Source organism: Lissotriton vulgaris, chromosome 2_1, assembly GCF_964263255.1.
Source record: "Lissotriton vulgaris chromosome 2_1, aLisVul1.2, whole genome shotgun sequence".
Classification (NCBI taxonomy): domain Eukaryota; kingdom Metazoa; phylum Chordata; class Amphibia; order Caudata; family Salamandridae; genus Lissotriton; species Lissotriton vulgaris.
In genome coordinates this window covers 211,423,711-211,445,505 of record NC_141687.1, presented here as the reverse complement: position 1 = coordinate 211,445,505, position 21,795 = coordinate 211,423,711, and the positions used below count along the sequence as shown (strand labels likewise).

Genomic DNA, 21,795 nt, shown 5'->3' with positions numbered 1-21,795 from the left:
GCAATTTATGGCTCCATTGCAATACCGTCTTCCATTGCTAGCCCACCTCCCCGACAGGCAATAGTCCCATTAGTGTTCAGTGAGGAGGATATTGAGAGAGCTATAAAAGAGACTTCCAGTAATAAAGCCCCTGGACCTGACGGAGTCCCTGCTGTTCTATACAAATGTGAACCTAAATTCTGGGTAAAAATATTGGCTAATGTTTTTAATGCTTCCGGTATGCATGGGTTTCCGGCATCCTGGAGCCAATCTATTATCATTCCAGTTTTTAAAAAAAGGCCAGAGAGGGGACCCGCGGTGCTACAGACCCATATCGCTGATTGATTCGGCGGTAAAAATATTGGGTAAGGTGGTTTTAGTTAAAATTACAGACTGGGCTATTGACAATAAGGTTCTATCAGACCTGCAGTATGGCTTCAGGCAAGGTAGAAGCACTATGGACCAATGTCTTAACTTGCACCTATTAATTAGCAAGTATACTGTGGCTAAGGAGGGCTCTTTGCACATGGCGTTTATGGATGTGTCCTCAGCGTTCAACCTGATTAACAGGTCTAAGCTGTGGAGCATCCTGTTGGACATGGGCTTGAGCCGTGTTTAGTTTATTTTTTTGGCTGACCTTCATCAGGACCTCTTCGCGTCAGTTAGGGTGTATACTGGCGCCCTTACTTTTCACTCTTTATATTAATGCCCTGGACAAATCTTTAAGGGAGGCGAGCCTCGACATCCCGCGTATAGGAGAGTATCTGATTCCAGTCCTCTTATACGCGGACGATGATGTCCTCCTAGCTCGTACTGCGATGGATCTCCAGAAACTGTTGGACGCTTTTGGAGCTTATATGCAGTCCCTAGTTTTGGTCGTCAACAATGGAAAGTCACATACTATGATAATTGGTAAAAATACTTGGAAAGTTTAGCCGTCCTTTTGTAATGGTATGGAAGTGTCTAGGGTTACCTCTTTTACATATCTAGAGGTATTATTCGATGATAAAGGCTCATGGGTTCCCCAAGATAAAGCCTAAAGATTGTCTGTCACTAGATCTATGGCTGCTCTATTAGGATTTGCCCAGTGCTTGGGGGCTAGGCCTGTAGAGGCCATCCTCAAGATATATAGATCTAAATGTCTGGCAATTGCCGCCTATGGCTCTTCTATATGGGGTTTTAAACAACAGCCGGGAGTTAAGTTAGCTGAAAATATCTTTCTCCGTAGACTTTTGTCTGTACCTCAATCAACATCTACCTTTGCCGTCCATCAGGAATTAGTGCAGGGCTTTGTCTCGGATATCATGAGTCTGGCTCCACTTCTGTGCTGGCTTAAACCTGGCTAAATCCAGAATTGACTTTAAATCATCTGATTTTGAAAGATATTATCCAACTGGACAAAGACAGTAATATCAAGTGGTTATCATATGTTAAGAGTATGTTTCATAAAATAGGGCGACCAGAAATATTTGAGATACCCAAAAGGATTTGTAAGGCTGATGTGAAGTGGGTCAAAATGAAATTTCTGAACACACAGACGATGGAACGGGAAGATTTGGAGTTACAGAAACCGTCAGTTAGGGCTCATCTCTTGAGTAAAACCACCTTGTCAATTGAACCCTATCTGATAACTGTGACTAAGCCTTTACATTGCTGGCTTCTGACTAGGTTCCGTCTTAAATTGATCCACCTCACACTGGGTGATTTTCATGGGTGGTGTAAACCAGAGGACGCTGACCCCTGTCAGTGTGATAAATTCTCCGTACTGAACACCTTACACTTTATGATGTTTTGTAATTATTACAACGATATTCAGAGGAAGTTTTGAAAGCCTTTATTGATTGGCAAGGGCTTTTTACTAGTTAGACCAGCGTTACTTTATCTCCAAATGCTGAGTAACCCCTGGGATATATTTAATGTAGCCTGTTTTCTTGTTGCTGCTATTCGAATCAAGAAAAAAAGATGTCTAAGTTTAAACATGGTATACATTTTATTGTCACTGTTTTATGAATTTGTTACTCTGATATATTTCGCTCCTTTTTAAACATTCACAAAATCATTGTAATACTTTTGGTTTGTTTTTATGTCTTATGGGATGTGTATTTTGTATCTGTTTTTTTGTACTTTTATGATTTTAGTTAATCGAATAAACTGGATTGATTGATTGACTAGAATGCTGTACTCCTATTTTTATCTGTCTTCTTAGTGGATCGGCTCAGCAAAGTTACGCTAAGAAGGGCTCCACACGCTTGTTTCGCGACTTTTGGGAGTTTTCCAGAAGTAGCGTTTAAAAAAGTTGAATAAGCTCTGAACTTTTGGTAGTGGGGCCTCCTTGGTGGTCTTTTTATCAGACTGAAGCATGCATGTCACTGCATTCAAAAATAATTTAAACATTAATACTCCTGATACAGTCTTTTATCTTTAAGTACAGTTCTGTCCATGCTTTTGTGCACTGCCAGGTAATGGGATGAGGACATAAATAACACTGGGTTGGCATGATTGTGTTCTTGAACAGATGATCAGCATTATATTCTCCAGCATTGGATCTTTTGTATAATCACATGCTTGCATCATTTCACGTTTTCAGGCTGGGAATCTCTGCTTATCTTAAAAAGTGGTAAACTATGTTAAAAAGGCGATAGGCCTTAACAACAGTTTTGCCTAGCAGCACCCCCACCTCATTTTAAGCAAACTTCAGCCACTGAGGTGGAAGTGGCAGCTCTACTACTTCTCTTTCCTGACCCCAATCTACTACTCACCGCATTCTAGAGAAAATAGGTCACCTTTTTACTGCATGTTGTGTGTGAGGGAGTCCCCTGGTGGAGCTCTGCTTCAACCTTCCAGTTACTATATCATCTCAATTTTTTTTGGTGTACCCTGGGACTGAACCAGCCTGATCTTCATCGTTTTCTATTTTTATGGAAAAAAATGTTTTAGACAAGTGGCTGTAGATCCGCATGCTGTGCATACTTCTGTCATCTGATGTGGGACCAGAGGTGTGCTAGATATTTTTCTTCAAAGAAGTTTTGAGTCACAAGGTAGTGTGATTCCTCCTCTTGCTGGTAATGTGCATGGTCATCGACTCCAATGTTAGATACTTTTCTTTCTGCCGTCAGGTTTGGACATGTGCGTCCATGCTCCGGGTCGACACTGTGGCAGTGCTCTATTCGGTCTGCATGGATTCCTCCCCTCTGTTGGTATTGTTCTTTTAAAGCATCACCCTTTACTTTTCGTCTTGGATCAATGGTCGTTACTTTGGTTGAGTGGTGTTTTGGATCGCCCAGGCCTGCGTTGTACTTTCTATTCAGGGCCTACTTGCATCTCAGCCGCGTCTTTCCACCATACCTTGAAGGTAAGGAACGGCACCAATTCAGATACTGTCCTCGCTGCCATGGAAAAAACCCAAAATGTTATTTGTGCATTTTGCCTGAGCACAACGAGGCCGTCAAGCTTGTAGCCTTGGAATGTCACGCAGGGGTTGCAGTGATACTCCAGACTGCTTTGGCCACGAGGATAATGAGGGGGAACATCATCCACAACGTTCTGCTAAAGATGAAGAAGCTTTCTGCCCCAGAGATGGCTCGAGTTCCAAGCTCGAAATTGAGGATCTGCTGCCAGCCTAGCAGTTTGTGAGTGAAGTTGAGCAGCCCTCCTTCAATAGGCACACAACCATCCAGGCTTTCAGACTGCCACTACCTTCGCGCCATGTTCGGCACCGACCACTTACTCAGGACACTCCACACAGCGTCAAACAAGTTCTCAAAGCTGACGCCTATGGCGCCCGCTACTCTGACACCAAGCCGACCTTCGATGTTTACTACATCTACCTCTGCGCTGAAACCGAAGGTGCCTTTAGAGCCGAAACTTCAGGATCAATCAGGAAATCCCATGTCAGTGCTGGCACTGAACCGATCCTCCACAAGATGAAATTGATACAAGGCAGAAATAACTGGTCATTCATCCCTATATGGGTCAGAATCTTGCCCACCCTCCAGAGCCTACTGCTACTTCTGCACCCAAGTGCCAGCTGTCCTTTGAGGAAGCTTTGGACATTCCGGTTCCAGTAAAGCAGTGCAGAAAAATGGATACGGAATAGCCCTTTACCCCTTTCTCAACCATATGTGGACCCAAAATATTAGTGGCTAATTATGCCAGTAAAAGTAAACTGAGGATTTTGTAACAGCCACATCGCTAGTAATACATTCAGTTTTGCCCATTTTTGAAGGTCAGTGTGTGTTTTGGATGGTCGGAATTGAAAGACTATTTAAAATCTACTTATTAGGTAATATCAGTGATTCACTTTTACTCTTGCATATGCATATTTTCTTACTAAACCTCTTTTAACATGTGAAGAAAGGACATGCATGCAGTTTTATAAATATGTGTTGCATGTTTAACAATGCACACTGATAAACTGAATGATACATCATAACATTATTAACCAGGAGTAGACAAATGAACTTAATAAATTGAGGGGAAAAAAATAGTCACCCTACTATGATGTAGACAGTCTTAAACTATATATTGGGGCAATGAGTTGATAAGTGTGCACATTCCAGCATGCTGTGATAAAACGTGGATCTCGATGATGAATGTTATCAACTCCTGTTTGGGAAGTTGCTTGCTCATAAAAGTTGTCTATCCAGCTGATATGTTTTATTATACTTGGTCTGGTGTGGAAGTACTGTTTTAAATAGAATTTTGTATACAGAGTTAAGTTTATACTGGGGGAATTTCATTTGACTATCCGAGAAGTTGATATTCTGGGCAATATATAGGCCACTGACATTTCGAGAAAGGTACAAATTCCATTTAAGAATTCACTCAATATTTAAATGAATAGTTATTCTAGCAAATATTTTTTTTTTTTAGATGTTTCTTCGCTAATATCAGCAGATCTGGGATAGAGATTAGTATCACTGACTTAGAGGAAAGGTTAGTGTTTGGTGGAGATGTGGATTTGACTTTGGACCGTTTTTTGCCAAAAAAGGAAAACACAAAATAGACATCAAAGTAATATATCTGTATTAGTAAATATCATGGACTTATTGGATCTTAAAGAATTGAATGTTATGGAACCCAACTGAAACAGACTTCACTTTCCAGTATGGAACTCATGATTGTCCTTCCAGAATAAATTACATACTGAACAACAAAAACGGTGTGGAAGAATTTGTAGATGCGAGACATGGTGTATCGACATATCAAAGCTTCATGAATACCAGGGATACTGGTATTATAATCATATTTTGTTTCTTGTATGTGTTCTGGCAGGTCGCCAATCATTGTTTGACCGTTCTCATGAACGTGCTCCCCTGAAGAAAGGTTCTTACAACCCGAAATGCATTGGGGCCATCTTAGAAATATACTTGTTATACTGTTTATTCATGGTTATTAACAATTTACATATGTATAGATGTGCACATTTAGGAAAAGGATTAATCACAGTAACGTGTTTTTTTCAAGTATCTTTTGAGGTACTGCATTGAAAAATACAATGAACACAAAGCGATATTGTTCTTGTGATGTATATTAAGAATTTTTGTTTTACATATCTCAAGCTGATTAGATTTGGGTTGAACCTTCTCGGGTAATTGCACAGTGTACTTCATAAAGTTAGAAGGTTTCTGCACAGCAAGCCTAGCAAGTGATTTTTTCAGAGATAGTGGCAGATCCCATACATGAAGCAGCACACATTGATTCACTGCAAAGGTAGAATACAAAACGGTGCAAGTGGAGAAGGAGGGTGTGCAGTTTGAATTAGTTATTTTGGCAATGTCACCCTTACCATCACACACTGGAGGCAGTCCGGAGATCTAGTCTGATACATTTTTACTACCACACTTGGGGGTCAGAAAAGTACGGTGGGATAACATTTTAGTGTATCAGCCTAAACCGGGCATCAGGTATTGACAAGTCAATGTAAAAAAAAAGAAAATGCAAAAAAGTGAAAGATGGTGATGCAGTCTGAAATTGATAAATGTCACCGAAGAAGAATTAAAAGATAAAATGAAAGCAAAGTTACTGACATTTATTTAAATCTACTTATAAATATATGTAAATATTTTGGCAGTCTGAAATGACCTGCGAAGCAATTAGCAAGTTTGAAATAAAGATGTTAGAACAAGCATGCAAACGGAGAGAGAGCACTGGGATGGATGTTTTCCCACTGAGTTTTGAAAAATATTTGGTCAAGTGTTAAATCCCTTAATATGCGAAGTCTGTACCCAAAATACTTTGTATAGAAACTTCCATTATGTGGAAGAATCCCTCATTGTCATGCACAAGGAAGATAAATATTCTCACCAATGGCAGATGTTATAGCCCAGTCTTACAGACAAAGGTAGAGCTTTGACTTCTAGGCGCAGATTCCTCTCCTTTTGCATATTCCCCAGGTGTCAGACTGTATCCAGAAACTTTTCAATAGTGCCTCTGCATGCTGTAAAGTGGCGCTGTGCGGCTCCACACTAATGCTGTTTCACTCAGGAAGTAATATGTGGGACATTTATGGGTGCCACTCTACACACTGAAGTCTGTTCCTTTCTGGCAGTGACACCATACACAGCTTCTCTCATTTCCCAGAAACACATTCTTTGAGTTTTTCTTCCATATATTTCACATTATGTTGCCCCATAACATGACCGATTTCAATCTCTGTAAGGACTATTGCGCGCAGATGCTGGTGAAAGAATTTTGCCTGTGGTGTCTGGGGTCAGGCCATGACTCCAAGATCTGTGGCAACTGCACGTTGTAGGAAGCTGGCTCTGTATATACGATACCAAAGTGAGGTGTAGTGTGCACAGAGTCCAGTGGATCCCTAAAGGTAGGCAGAGGTGAAGTTAGATAGCACCTCACGCTCTGTTTGTGGTAGTGTGGTTGAGCAGTAAGGCAGTATCAGAGGACAGTGTTAAGCATGTGTTGTACACACTCAGTCAGCAAATTAATTCACACATTCAGACTGAACCTCCGACCAATCGTTTTTGAATAAAAATATTCTTTTAGTTATTTTATTTTCTAGAACCAAGCAAGCCTGGCACACGTAAGCAATACATACTTTACAGTAGTAATGCATTTGAAATACAGTCTGAATGATAATTGTATATGCACTATGGTTTGATTTACAGTATGGATGCAACGAAATGCAATACTTAGTAAATGCAGTACATAAACTTGAATAGGCTTTTTAGTAAAATAGCAGGTAAGTAACTTTTGAGATTACTAGGTTTACACAGAGTAGTATACCTAGATACTACTCTGGTACATTTTCTGAAAATCGTTTTTATTATATTATTCAATTTTAAAGAATTTCTTTAGTTTCTCAAACTCCACACTTAGGAAACCTTTCACAGAAAAACAGTCAATGTTATCCTATGGAGGAAAATAGTGCTATCGGTTTTGAGGTAAGTATTTGGTAGTGGGAGTTGAGTGTCTGGGGGTAGACTCAGGGGTCCCCCAGGGTCAAGGATGCACTCTAGTTACACCCTCTGTGGCACTTGGGCGGCCAGGTGCAGAGTGCTGAGGCCCACTGTTATCCACTGGAGGTTATGGGGCCTCCGGTTGGTGACTGCTGGCAAGCAGGCCACTTGGTTGTGGGAGCAAAGCTCCTGGACTTTAGGTCAGGACAAATGGGGAAAGAAAGTAGCACCAAACGTGCACCCTCAGTGGCACTAGGATGGCCGGGTGCAAGGTGCTGTTTCGACGTTGGGCGCCCTTTTGTTTTCAATGAGTAACCTGTGGTTTGCAAAGGCACTGCAGACTTGCGGACAAAGGTCTTCTGGGCACGACCAACACTTCAAGAGGTTAGTTGGGAAGTTAGGGGTTGGATAGCCACTGTGGGTTTGGGCACCCAAGGCCGTGGGGAGTCTGGTGCAGGGGTGCCTTATGGGGTCAGATCGTCTTACCAGCTCCTGGTCGTGGTTGGGGGGGACCTTCCGGATTTAGGCTGCAGGCATCGTCTGGAGGCTTGAGGCAGGTCAGGAGTCACCGGATCTCGGGTCAGGATTCCCGGGGGGACATCCTTGTGGTGTTTGCCCACTTGAGCTCGGGCGGTGGATGGCGGGTACTGAGAGGGGCGGATTCGCTGTGTCCGGCCGGAGCCAGAGGTTGCAGATGAACAAATCTGGTGTTAACTGGAGACAAAGTCTTTGGGGTTGAAGGCAGGCAAGTCCTCTGGGGTTTTCAAGGTTGCTGGCTGCAGGACACACTGGGCTGGGGCCAAGTCAGTGGGCGTCTTCCTCTTGTTAGCTGCTGCACAGCTGTTTGGTCCTTCTTCTTCCTCTTATTGTAGTTTCTTCTTGTCTGAGGAAGCAAGGTAAATACTAGATTTAGGGGTGTAACAGGTAGGTAAAAACCAGAGACCAATGGGTCCCTCCTCCAGTGGGAGGGGGGCATGAGCCTGTCCGTGGTTGGCTGAGTCCCCCCATCTGCAAGATGGCGGAGACTGGGAGTTGTTCTTCACCTCGCCTCCCCCACCTGAGGGGTGGAATTGGCAGAGGTGGGCACACTTCTCTTCCTCACTTGCTTTTCCTGCCGGTTCTTCCTCCCAAAGTGGGAGTCAGAACCAGTGGGGACTAGTTGCTGAAAGCAGCAAGTGACCTGGGGCCTTTGAAGTTTCCCTTCTGGATCCCTGCCCATCCTGGAGTAGGAGGCTTGGCACCTCGTCCCAGGATGTGCATTGTTTCAGGCCCCAGAGAGCAGCATTTTTCATTAAATCCCACACTGGTATCAGTGTGCGTTTAATGTGCTGAGAGGTTTGATACCAAACTTCCCAGTTTTCAGTAAAGCTATTACGATACTGTGGAGTTCGTAATGACAAACTCCCAGCTCCATATACTATTAATGGCATTACTGCACTTACAATGTCTAAGAATTGGCTTAGACACTGTAGAGGTACAGGGCTCATGCACTTGTACCCTCACCACTGGGAAAGTGCACCCAGCTAAAGGGGTGGCTGATCTATGCCAGGGCAGTGGGTTGTAGGCATGGCACATAGGCATGTGTGCCATGTCGACTCTTCACTTTGTTCTGCACCAAAACACGCAACCTGCAAAGGCAGTGTGTGTGAGTAAGGGTACAGGGCCTCTAAGGGTGCAACCCTTAGAGGTGCAACCCTTAGAGGCCTTCCCTGGTCAAATTGCCCTGGGTGCCTGTGGTACCATTTCCATTGGCTGACCTGTGGACTGAGAGTGCCAATTGGGTTTTGTTTTTAATGAAGTTTTAGGGAAAGAACATAGGCCCTGGGTACCTGTTTGGCAGGAGCCCGGGGCACACTCAAAGTACATCAGCAGTTCAGCAAAAGTGGGGCCAACCATGCAGAACGAAGGCACTTTCCTCACATGTACATGTAAACAGAAACACCTTCGATTTCCCCGGTTGATGCCGAATCCAAAATAGCCTCAAAACCACATCACTTTGATTTGATTGATATTTGTATTTAAGCTTTGGATGTATAATATTATCTGTGTGAAATGACACGATAGTCTCACCCTTACCCACATGCAGCATTGTGAGCATCTGTTGCTTAATAGCTCCACCAATGACTCTGGAGCCAAGACTAATACAAGTGGCAAGTTAAAATAACTCTGCCGCATGGCACTGTTTAAAGCAGCTCAATCAGTTTCATGAAGAGTTCACCTTCCTCAGCAGAACATATTACCTCCAGCATAAAGGCTATTCCAAAGAGTCAAGTTTCTTCTTAGCAAACCAACAGTATTGCTACCTCTTGAGAGCTTGGATCTACATAATGGAGAATGGCTTTTAGTGTTTACAAACTAAGGAGAATGGATTGTTGGCCAGTTAATCCTTCGTAGGTAGGTAACACCAGTTATGGCATCACTGGTTGCAGTCTGTTAGCTACTTAATATTTTTGCTAGTATTTTATTTTCAGTGCTTATAAGTAACACTAGCCTATATGATAAACAGAGTTTCAGGTTTGTGTCTTGTTTCAGTAACAGGCAGAATGTCATGTTTAATTCATCTTCTATGATTTGATTTTGATCTGTCAGCACATGATGCAATGCATTGTGTTCTATATTTTAGCAGATCAAGTTCACTGAAACTTTGTAAATCACATGTTGTATAATCCCATTTATTTTAGGCAAAGAATTTCACGGTACTATCATTAAAGTTTCGTTTGCGACAAGGAGGCCTGAATTCATTAGAGGTGGCATTAGTGGAGGCAGACGTGGCGGTGGAGGTAAGTGTTATAAATGTGTTTGTTTGATCTTTTTTATTGTTGCATGTTGCCTTTCGACAGTCTCACATTAGTGGGTTGGTATTATTTACAAATCATGATTGAGGGGTGTTTGTGTCTGATCAAATCTAGGTGAAGTCTATCCTGCACTATGTGGAGCGTAGTTAGAGGCCAGTACTTATACTTCGGATTTCACAGCAAAAAAAACCCTGACTGGATCTCTGTATTATATTATGGATATCTGTGTCTGCCGACTATATGGTTCATTTCATTCCACTGGGGAGAGCTGTTGTTGATTGCCAGCCTGATAAGGCTGTTCTCTTGTGCAGCCAATATCGTAGCAACATCAATCTTCTTCAAGTCCAACATACTCTACATTATTCCAGCATCTATTGGTTGCATAATAAAGACTAGCTGTAACGACAGACTTAAGCCCAGAGTGCATCAATATATAGATGCCAACTTCAGATAACCTTTTCTGCTGTTGGGTTTGGAAGAGAGATTGAGAGCTCAGTGTTGAATGTTGGTAAACGTCTGATCCAAGATCAGGATGGAAAAGCTGTGAGACAGTAGAAGATTAAAGCTGGAAGCGATGACATGAAGATGCAGAGTAGAGGTGAAAGCACCAGGGCACTGAAAAATTGAGAATGAACATTCAAAAGAAAAGTTTTTCTTATGAGCACAAATGTCACTTTGTACAGTAAAAAAATCGATATTCTCTAATGCTGCCTATTGTAAATTAGAAAGGTAGCGATCTGGAGGATATATAGATAGATGGATGGATGGATAGATATGGATAGATAGATGGATAGTTAGATATAGATGGATAGTTATATAGATATAGATGGAAAGTTATATAGATAGATATAGATGGATTGTTAGATAGATATAGATGGATAGTGATATAGAGAGAGAGATCTCTATATATATATATATATATATATATATATATATATATATATATAAATATAAATATATATATATATATATATATATACACATATACACAGTGCCCATGAACTGCTTCACAATTAAGGACACTCCAGTCAAAATTTCGTAGTCTCTACGCCAGGTTTATTTTCCCGTGTGCACACTTTAACAGTCAACAAACGCGTTTCGGCGTTGCCGCCTTCGTCACTGACGAAGGCGGCAACGTCGAAACGCCGAATCTTGTATATATCGTAACGCACTTCACCGTACGGTAAGGAGGCACCCGAGGTAAAGAGGAGCGACAGTTGGTGGCAAAGTGTTTTTGGATATATATATATATATATATATCTATACTACTATAATAAAGGAAGAACTTTCAGCCTTTGAGGCGGGTAAACTCGGGAACCACAGCGCCAATCTACACACTCGATACACCGTTGGAATCGTCAGGGTGTGTAGATGGTTATAGGCTATATAAATAAAAAAAAAACGTTATTTAAAAAATTGACAGTAAAAAAAAAAGTAGTCCCTCCGAAGTAGCGTCGGCCGCGACGTGCGTGCTCACGTCAGGAGCGAGGGGAGGAGCAGCGTCCAGGATCGCGACGAGGAGCGGCGGACATGGCGCAGGGGAGGAGCGGTGACGTGAGGAGAGACGGACAGGCCAGTGGCGGTGCGAGCAGCGGACAGGCTGGAGGAGCGGCGGCTGAGGTAAGGGAGCGGCGGACATGGCGCGGGGGTGGAGCGGTGATGTGAGGAGCGGCGGTGCGAGCAGCGGACAGGCGGGAGGAGAGGTGGCTGAGGTAAGGGGACCCATGTCGGGGCAGGCGGGGGACGGGATGGGCGGGGGCCCGGGCTGCTGGACAATGTCGGGGCGGGCGGGGCTCGGGGAAGCCTGTTGCTCCCGGACAAGGCCGGGACGGGCTGCTAGTATATATATATATATATATATATATATATATATATTTATATATTATGGAAATGATGACTATGTTTTTTAGCTCTATTTTTAGCTAATCACGTGGTCGATATGGTAATTATGCACTGTCACTTTAAATTGCACTTTCTGAGCAATACCCATTGTCGAGTGAGCAAGCGGCTGTGGCTGCGAAACGAGTCTTGGCATTAGGGAACAATAAAAGATTCTTGAAGCACTTACTCTGGGTCCGTGTCCAGATTGTGGCAGGCGGTGCTTACTAGTAAGGCAGCGCAAGTCGAACTTTGGTATATATATGTGTATATATATATATATATCTCTCAGGAAGCTGTTCTTGACCCCAATCTTCTCTACCTACATACATTGCCCTGTCTCGTATATCCTTGCCCCCATTGGTCTTCTATTATAGAATACTGATTAGTCATAACTGTTCTTCTTAGTTTAGTCTTTCTTCTCTGGCACTGTGACGCATCAACTCTCTTACAGATTGTTTGCATGCAGGAATCCAGAACCTTTTAGACTTGCAGCATTTTTCGATTTACATTTTTTTTCTAATTAACACAGTAAAACAAAACTTTACTTATTTTTGGGTTCTTTCGTTACAAAATAGCTCAATTTAACTAGATGCTATTTCCATCAAGTTTTGACATTTCCAGTTCTGCACACATCTGTCCTTGGGAGTGGCTTGGGGGTACAGAAACAGATTTTTTAATTCAAGTCCCATATGAATTTTTTCTCTCTAGTTGCAAAAGAATTGCTAAATGCTGGAATACCAAACATGCCCTCAAAGGAGAACTTTACTATGAATAGGAGTTTCTCCATTATAGGATCATCACTGATAATCATATAGTTTTCCATTGCATGGGTACACCCCAGAAGACTTCAGGTTAAATATTTGTCTATAGAAGTATGTACACAGGGTGCACTTTTCCGTATGTTTTCTTCATGGGCAGCACTCTTTAGAAGCAAAGCCAAGGAAAGATTTTTCAAAAAGAAAGAATGGTAGTTGTCCAGAAGAGACTATTCAAAGAGAGCGTTGCAGTATCTGATGTGCAAAATGGTAATAATTTAAAACTCTACCATTTAGCGAAAAAAGGCAGCATGATAGGCTTGCATTGGGAAACTTTGAAAATAGACACCAATAACATTAAGGCTCCTTCAGCTTCACTTACCCATGCGTTGTACTGGCAGTTGCCTTTCAATGTACACACAAAAGAAGGGGTGAGAGGTACAATTCCTCAGCCGTCCTCCCAAACTTTAAACCTAATGCACTCAAAATGGGGATGTGGGGGTACGACAACAAATATTATCAGTTATCACCCTCTCTGGCATGCTTCATCATAGGGCATGCTACAATACCCCCTGCACAATAGTCTTTTTATTTGTTTTTCAAAGAAAAATTCAAAGGGATCCACCGTGCAATGTCTTATTAAAACTACCTTCTGAGTGTCCCTATCTACTTATTCTGGGCCTCCTAGCAGGATTAAAAACATTCTATCTGATGGTATTGTAGTATTATTGCCCTATAATCTCTTATGCTGTCAACTTATTTCATTATTATTTTTTTTTAATATTAATCGTCTGTTATAATTCTGAAGCACTTACAGACTGCCCTTTCTTGCCTTATATGTATGTCATATGTTTTCACATATGTGATAGTTGGACATAGGTTGTGTTCCGCTTGGAAATTGCTTAACAACTTGGATACATATAACTATTTATGCTATTAAAATCTGTCCGGCTGGACAGCAAATATAGATTTCAATTTTCGTCTATATTCATTTGGATTGTCCTATCTTTCCTAATGTTTGGGACCACTGTCTTTAGAAACACGTCAACTTATTTCAGCCACTCAGTGTCATTGTCGTTTATCAGGACTAAGATCCCTTCAGTCACTATTACCGTTAGTCGCTTTTGGCAATTAGTAAGGCATGTGGTGATGTAATGTCATGCAGTGACCTTATTTGTCACTTTTATTCATAATACGAGGAATTTTCCTTGTAATGGGGTGAATGTATGACATTGTTCTGCATTCTGTCCATCAACTGTTGTTTTTGCTTCAGTCCCCCACTGGCCATGTCAACTGCAATACCATGACCAATAACTCAATAGGTACCAATAGTAAAAAAAAAAAAACTCAAACTCTAGCAGTTAATCGTCACAGATAGGTGCAAATGATTGAGAGTCATAGATTATCTTTCTTTCAAGTCCAATCCACTGCCTATTACTTCAAAACAAAACAATAGAGCACCAAATGAATGAAATGAAATGAAATGAATGAAACTTATATAGCGCACGACTTACCCTGGGGCATCTCAGCGCTTGCTTAGGGAACCCGTTCTGGTATTCCCCTGTGAGATAACCCTGGTAGGGTATCCACAAGGTGAAAGCCAGGCATCCCACCGCGAGGGGCCGTTGTGGAGATTAAGCAAGCTATTGCCCAGAGTCGCAAAGCGTGAACCCGTGAGTCGAGAAGGCACCGGAGCGAGAATTAACGAGTCCGTGGAATTTTGAGCCCAAGACCCGCCGAAGCGGGGAATTGAACCCTGGTCCCGGGCCGAACTCAAGCTCCAGGTCTGCCGCCTCTAACCCCAGAGCCACACTTCTCTCACCATATTGAGAAAGGAAACATCTTCCCTGTTAAAGAAATTGAGCTGGTGCCATCTAAGCAAACAGGGCAAGGACTTTACTTCAGGTACTTCCCAATTCAAGAGAAACGGCTGATTGTGACACAGGTTAATTCTAGATCCTCACTTTCCGACAAAAATTTGAATGAGAAGAATTTCGGATGGTGGCTCTGCATCTGTATCGACATTTAAATCAAAGGGTCTTGGATGCGTGTGATAGGCCTGTGTGCAAGAGACATACTACTATATCCCTATAGCAAAGCATCAGAAGGCAGTATCTGATCCTTTTTTTTTTTATTAATTTCTTTTTTAGGTGTTCCTCCATACCCAACAGATTACACACAATAATCAGCAGCAGTCCCTGTCACCTCAGCCGAGGTGGAACACAATTTTATATCAATACAAATCAGGAGCACAGAACTGGACCATGGAAGAGACTCTTGGTCCGGATTCCTACACAGTTTTATGAACGTCCCCACAACATAACTGTAACTGACCACTCCCCACCCCTACTCCCTCCACCAAAACCACTCCCCCTCTCCCTCCCCCCAGCTGGGTCTGGGTATCTCAAGGTCTGTAATGCATAGCAGCTGTACTGGGTCTCCTTGTGTCTGCTCTCTGGGGTCTGGGCCCTCCCATCTGCTTGTTCCTCATCTGCTTGTGTGGATTGCGTGGAGAGTCCCCCTATCTCTTGTATCATTGTTCCCCACGCCAGCAGCACTTCCGGTACTTCGTGATCTCTCCTGGTGTTACGTATATGCACTTCCTCTGCCAGTGCCCACTCCCTCAGATATGTCGTCCACTTCCCCAAGCCAATGTATTACAATCTGCCTTTGAGCTATAACTAGTCCTAGGACCAGGAACCTCCTACTCAGCTTGCGCTTAGGATCTCGCGGAATCAAGCCCAATAGGCAAGCGTGCGGTTCCAGGTCAAGTACCCACCCCGTTATCCTGGTCAGGTCCTCTAGGACCAACCGCCAGTATTCCATAATCATTGGGCAGAGCCACACCATATGCGGGAAATCCGCTGGAGCACAACAACACCTGGGGCAGTGAGGATCTCTGGATTTATCAATGGCATGTAGTCACTTGGGTGAGAGGTAAGTCATATGTATTATGTTGTATTGAATTTGCTTAAATCGGTTGCATACCTACACCTTCCCGACCCTTTTGTGTATCTTTTCCCAGTCTCGAGGGGTAATCTCCTGCGGACACACCCGTTGCCAAGTATCTTCTATTTTTAGGGGGCTATTCTGCTTATCCTCCCGAAGCGCCCTATAAAGATGAGTCACAAATTTTCGTACCCCAGCCACGGCGAGCATCATAACCAGGGGGTGAGTGTGTTCCGGGGCTTCCGGGAACGAGGGCCATAGATGTCGCGCCGTCGCCGCTATCTTTGCATACTGCAGAAACTGCCCCGATCCAGCTTAAAATTACTAACCGCCTCTTGATACTTAATGAATGTATTATCCGGATAAAGGTCTGACAGCATCAGGCAGCCCCCCCTCTTTCCATTTGTCCATGGACATCACCTGGTCTATGTGGGCAAAGGATGGCATGAGTCAGAAGTCAGCCTCCGGGGCAAACGCTCGACCCCGAATCAGGCGTCGTATCACTCGGTTCCACAATGTCGCCCCGAGTCTCACAAGTGGGGGACTCTGATCCCACTGTCCCCCCGCCCGCCAAAGGAGTGCACCCAGCTGTCGATCCCCGTAGGTACCCTCTAGCAATGACCTCTCCCAGGAGCGGTCCGTGTCCAGCCATCATATAGCATGCTGCAATTGTGCCGCAAAGTAATAAAGCTCTAGATCCGGGACTTCTAGACCCCCCTTTCCCCACCTACGCTTCATAGTCTCCAGACTAACCTGGCATCTCTTCCCATTCCATAACAATAGGACTAGGAGTGCATCCAGTTCTTTGAATACTTTGTGCGGGAGTTCAAAGAAGGACCCTTGCATTGTATAGAGGCAACGAGGCAGGACCACCATCTTTATCAAGGCGATCTTCCCCATGAGGGAGAGGTTGAGTGTGTTCCAGAAGACGATACTACCCCGTAAACCCAGGATAATCCTCCCCATATTATGGAGATAAAAGGTGGCCTCAGTCCTGCCGATCTATATCCCGAGATACCGGATCGGGTCCGCTGCCCAGGGGAATTCCAGCACCGGACGCTGGGTTAACTCCCTGTCATTTTCCAATCCTATTGCGTAAAGCTGCGAATTTGTCTTCGCAGTCCAGAAGTCTTGTCTTCGCAGTCCAGTCCAGAAGCTGCCGCAAATCTGCATATAGGGATACAACATGCTCTAAGCCCCCAATCCGGATGCCCTGTCCCTCCAGTATCCCCCGAAGGTGGCAGGTCAATGGCTCCATTGCCAGGGCGAACAGCAAGGGGGAAAGCGGGCACCCTTGCCGTGTCCCCCTTGCCATGGGATATTACATCTGACACGTACCGACCGGTGCGGACCCTCGCCACAGGCTGTGTATAGAGCAATTTAGTCCAATTGACAAAACCTTCACCTAGGCCCATTTTTAGTAGTACCTGCCAGAGATAGTCCCACCTTAACGAGTCGAACGCTTGTTCGATATCTAGGAATACTAAGGTGCTTTGATGGGCCCGCACCCCCAATGATTGCATAACGTGGGCGAGGCGGCAGATATTCCGCAGTGTGTTCCTGCCTGGTATAAAACCAGACTGGTCTTCATAGACCAGTTGTTGTAGATAGGGAAGGAGCCTCTTGGCCAAGACTTGGCTGATAATTTTAAGGTCCACATTCAGCATCAAAATCGGTCTATATGAACCAGGGAGCAGGGGATTCTTCCCAGGTTTGGGAATCATTACTATCAACGCTTCCCTCATGGAACTTGGTAGCTGTCCGCACTCACCAGCCTCCTCCATAATTTCGAATAATTTAGGGATCAGGACCGCCCCGTATTCCTTATACAGTTCTGCCGCCATGCCATCCGTCCCAGGGGACTTAGCAGTTTTCAGGTGGGCAATCGCCGCCCATATCTCCTCCCCTGTAAAGGGGACCCCCAATGCCTCCTGACTCGCCTGATCCACACTGGGTAGCTCCACAGACGCCAGGAAAGACTTCACTACCTCTGGGCCTGCAAAAGGGTCAGGCTCCGAGTATATTCTACAAAGTGGGTCCAGAATGCTTTGTTGATCTCGTGTTGTGTATTGACCACCCGGCCCAGGTCGGTTTTGAGTGCCAGGATCGGGAGGGGTTGCGTCTCTGCCCTAATCAGGTGAGCCAATAACCGACCCACCTTGTCGCCTTCCGTATACTAGCGGCGCCTGCTCAGATTTTTATTACATTTACCTCGTGAGTCCCATAAGTCCCCAATCTTCCGTCGCGTGGCATCCCATTGCGCCAACCACTCCTTATTCGTTGGAAGCTCCTTCTCTAGAGCAGCCAAGTGCTCTTCATGACGGCGTAGGTCGCGTTCTAGCACTTTCTTAACTCCCACCTCTGTAGACATGCATACTCCCCGTAGCACCACTTTCATTGCATCCCAGGCAATTGCTCTGGAACTGGCCGAGCCCCAATTTGTCTCAAAATAGGTTTCCAGCCCATTCGAATGGTGTACTTATAGGTCGGGTCCCCGAAAGCTTCAGTATTAAGCCTCCACAGCGGTATCTTAGACCGCGGTCGGCCCAGTGAATACGCTATTAACAGTGGGGAGTGGTTGGACAAGTAGCGGGCCAGGTACTGCGTTTCCGCTATCCTATGCGCCGCCGCCTGTTGGATAAAAAAATAGTCTAGTCTACTATAGGTATTGGCAGCGGGTGTGTGACACGAGTATTCCCTACGCTCTGGATTCCGATGTCGCCAAATATCCAATAGGCCATAGTTTTGGAGCATCTGGTCTATCGCTTCCCTGGTTTTGGGTTTAGTATCCAATTTTGGGGGGTATCTGTCCAATTCCCCAAGGGCACAATTAAAATCTCCCGCTATTATCAGCTCTGTGTCTGGATCCAGGTCCAACTGCCCCAGAACTCAACTTAAACCCCCCCTCCCCCATCATCACTATTCGGGGCATACACATTCACCACACATACATTACGCCCATCCAGCGTCCCTGCCGCAAGCACAAACCTCTCCTCTGGGTCCTGCGTGGTATGCAAAGCTTTAAAGGGAACCCCCGGAGCACCCATATAAGTGCGCCCCTGTCAAACCCCGAATATGAGGTAGTGAAGAATTGGCCCCTCCACCTACGTTGAACATATTTTAGACAGTCTCTCCGCAAGTGCGTCTCTTGGAGCAGCGCAATACTGATCCCATAGCGCCTAAGATAGGTTGCCACCCGAATCCGTTTGACCCGGTTATTGAGCCCCTGCACATTCAACGTTATCAGTCTATATCTCTGTGTGTCCCCTTGCATAAGTCCACTGTGATGAGTAACGCCGAGCCCCACAAACCTGTAGGGGACCCCCTTCCACTTTGCAGCATGACCCCCCAGAATCAGTTTGTCGCAGACCCCTACCCGTACAGCAGCGCCCAGACCCAGAAGCATCCCCAACAAAACCAAAATGTGATCCCCTGTCCCCCCCACCCACAGGCAGTAGTACTTCAGTCTCATAACCCAACCTTGGTCTGAGGACTCAGAGCCCCGCCCCTAAGCACCACCCTCCCCCCACATCACCACTCCCAACTTGAGGAAACTAATCTCAGAAAAAGGAAAAAAAACACTTTTACTTTCGTAAGATCAAAAAAACAAAGTCCCCCTCTTCTCAGCCACCAAAAGGAGTGGACTGACTGGCACCGCGTGGCCCCGCCCGACCGGAGGTCTACCCGGATCGCCTCAGCACACTACAGCCGGCCTTTCCAAAAACTGTCCATTTGGCAGGATAACATACCCTCTCAACAAATATTCACCCAATCCCCCCCCCCCCTCCCACCCCCTCCAACGTGTCCCATGGCCCTCTGGCCCCCTCACTCATGTCTTGTAATGCAGCCCAGTGCCCCTTATTGCAGCGCTTGTACTAACTGTGTCTATGACCTAGACCCCCTCGAACCCAGCTCTCAGCCCACCAGTCAGTCTTCTCCAGGGCCCGCTCCCAACCGGCCGGTGGCACCCCCTGTGTCCGATTGTGTTTCCTTTACCAGGCATAGTGGCGAGAACTGGTTTTGTGTGGGAATCGCCTCCCGTTCCATGAGGAGTGTGCCATCTCGTCCCACCATGATACGGCCTTCATCTGGTGGCTCCTGGGTTCTCAACCGTTGTTCCTCCGTTCGTCCTTGTCGGTACCGCTGCCGCCCGCTCTGCCTCCTCTGTTCTTGCCAACTTTGGTTTAGATCGAGACCGGCCAAGCCCAGCGAGTCCATCCAATCAGTGGCCTCCGCCGGGTTATCAAAGAAACGCACCTTGCCGTCATGTTGTACTCGAAGCCTGGCCGGGAACATTAGGCGATATTTGATGTTGAGACTCCGCATCCGATGTTTGACACCCAGAAAGCCATTACGTAGGTCCTGTACCTACTTCGTGTAGTCTGGGAATATGTGAATCTCCTGGTTCTCAAATCTGGGTGGCCCATTAGTGCGTATGTGCTGCAGGATCGCGTCCCTGTCCCGAAAGTTAAAGATGCGAGCGATCATGGCTCTAGGCAGGGCTCCAGGTTTTGGCGGCGGTCCTAGCGATCTATGGGCCCTCTCCACTGCAAACATTTTGGAGAGTCGGAGGTTTGGAAATGTTGCGCAAATCCAGTCTTCCAGGAATAGGTCCGCCGCCGGTCCTTCTGCCTTTTCCGGGAATCCCAGAAAATGGAGGTTGTTTCTTCGTGACCGGCCTTCTGCATCTTCCGCCCTGTCTTCCAGTCTAGCCGTGTGGTCTCGAAGGGTCGTCACCGTTTCTCTTAGCTGTCTGACCTCTGTCTGCAGTGCAGCCAGGTCATCTTCATTTGTCGTAACCCTAACCGCCACCTTGCGGAGGTCTAGGCACAAGTGGTTAATATCCATGGCCATTCTGTCGATTTTGGTTTTCAGCGCCGTTATGAAATCACAAATTGCTGCCAATATGTCAGCCTTGCCTCGGGCCGTGGCGTCTTGTTGCGTTTCTTGGTCCAGGACTGGTCTGAGGCGGTCTGTCACTGCCGGACCCCGCACTGAATACTGCATTCTTTTATTTGTTTGGGCGCCTCGAAGGGGCCTGTCCTTCGTCATGGCCAGCGGGGCAGTGTTTTAGGGTTTGTTGTTGTGGGGGTCCCGTCTGGGTAACAACAGCTACAGCCCCCCCCCCCCCCCCCCCCCAGGAGCTCCTCCCCACCGTGAGTCCAGAGGCCGGCCGTATCGGATCCTTATGGTGTGAAACTCACACTTCCAGTACACAGTAATTTGGCCTCACGTCAGTCCCATGCATGTTCTTTACATTTTTAGTTGTATCGATTGCTTACCTACAAAGGCAGGGGATAATTGTCTAGACGTATGTGGATGATTGCCTAATCAAAGCTCACGTTGAGGTGAAACAGGAGTGCAGGAGACCATCCATGTTACTAAACAAAATTAGGCCTCCTAATCAGTCTTCAAAACTCAGTTCCAACTCGTGTGCGGCATCTGTTTTGGCCACAATTGACATGTAGAAGAAGAAGTGTATACTTTGGAGGATATAGTACCCTCTATCTTAGACAAATGTCCTCTCCTGCTAAACAATAGCAAATCAAAGTTTGGCAGGCCTCCTCCCTCCTCTTTTCTATGGAATCCTATTTATCCATTGTTCCCACTGCAATGCTGCATATGAGACCCCTAGAGCAATGTATATCAGTGGTCACACTGACAACAGAGAAGACCAGCTGAAGCTAACTGTCGAGCAAAGCATTTCCTTGAATGAATGTGCAGGCAACACAATCTTATCAGAAGAGTTCCATTCTAGCAGGAAATACAGTTACAGACAATTGTCACATATGCTTCTCCTACAGGATGGGGAGCGTGATTGGGACAGCTGGCAGAGTAAGGCCATTGGAGGAGAGTTATCATACCAGCTATCAAGTGGAGAGTGCTCCTTCTGGCCCGTGGGGCTTTCCATCTGACTCACAATGAAAACGATACTGAGTCAGACAGATAATAATTTGATAATACTCTAACTAAAGAAACAGGGAGGCACCAGATTGAAAGCACTCTCTTTAGAAGTACAAA

General features: G+C 45.2%; 1 protein-coding gene across 6 annotated transcripts in view; it reads left to right on the top strand.

Moving 5' to 3' along the window:
* Nucleotides 1–21,795, top strand: part of LOC147729852 (TATA-binding protein-associated factor 2N-like) — a 601,338-nt gene that overhangs the window by 434,672 nt on the left and 144,871 nt on the right. For all 6 annotated transcript variants that reach the window (XM_086954762.1, XM_086954760.1, XM_086954759.1 and 3 more), the window contains one exon: nucleotides 10,076–10,174. In XM_086954762.1, coding sequence (XP_086810888.1) covers nucleotides 10,076–10,174 — 99 coding nt within the window. The remainder of the gene's footprint in view (nucleotides 1–10,075; nucleotides 10,175–21,795) is intronic.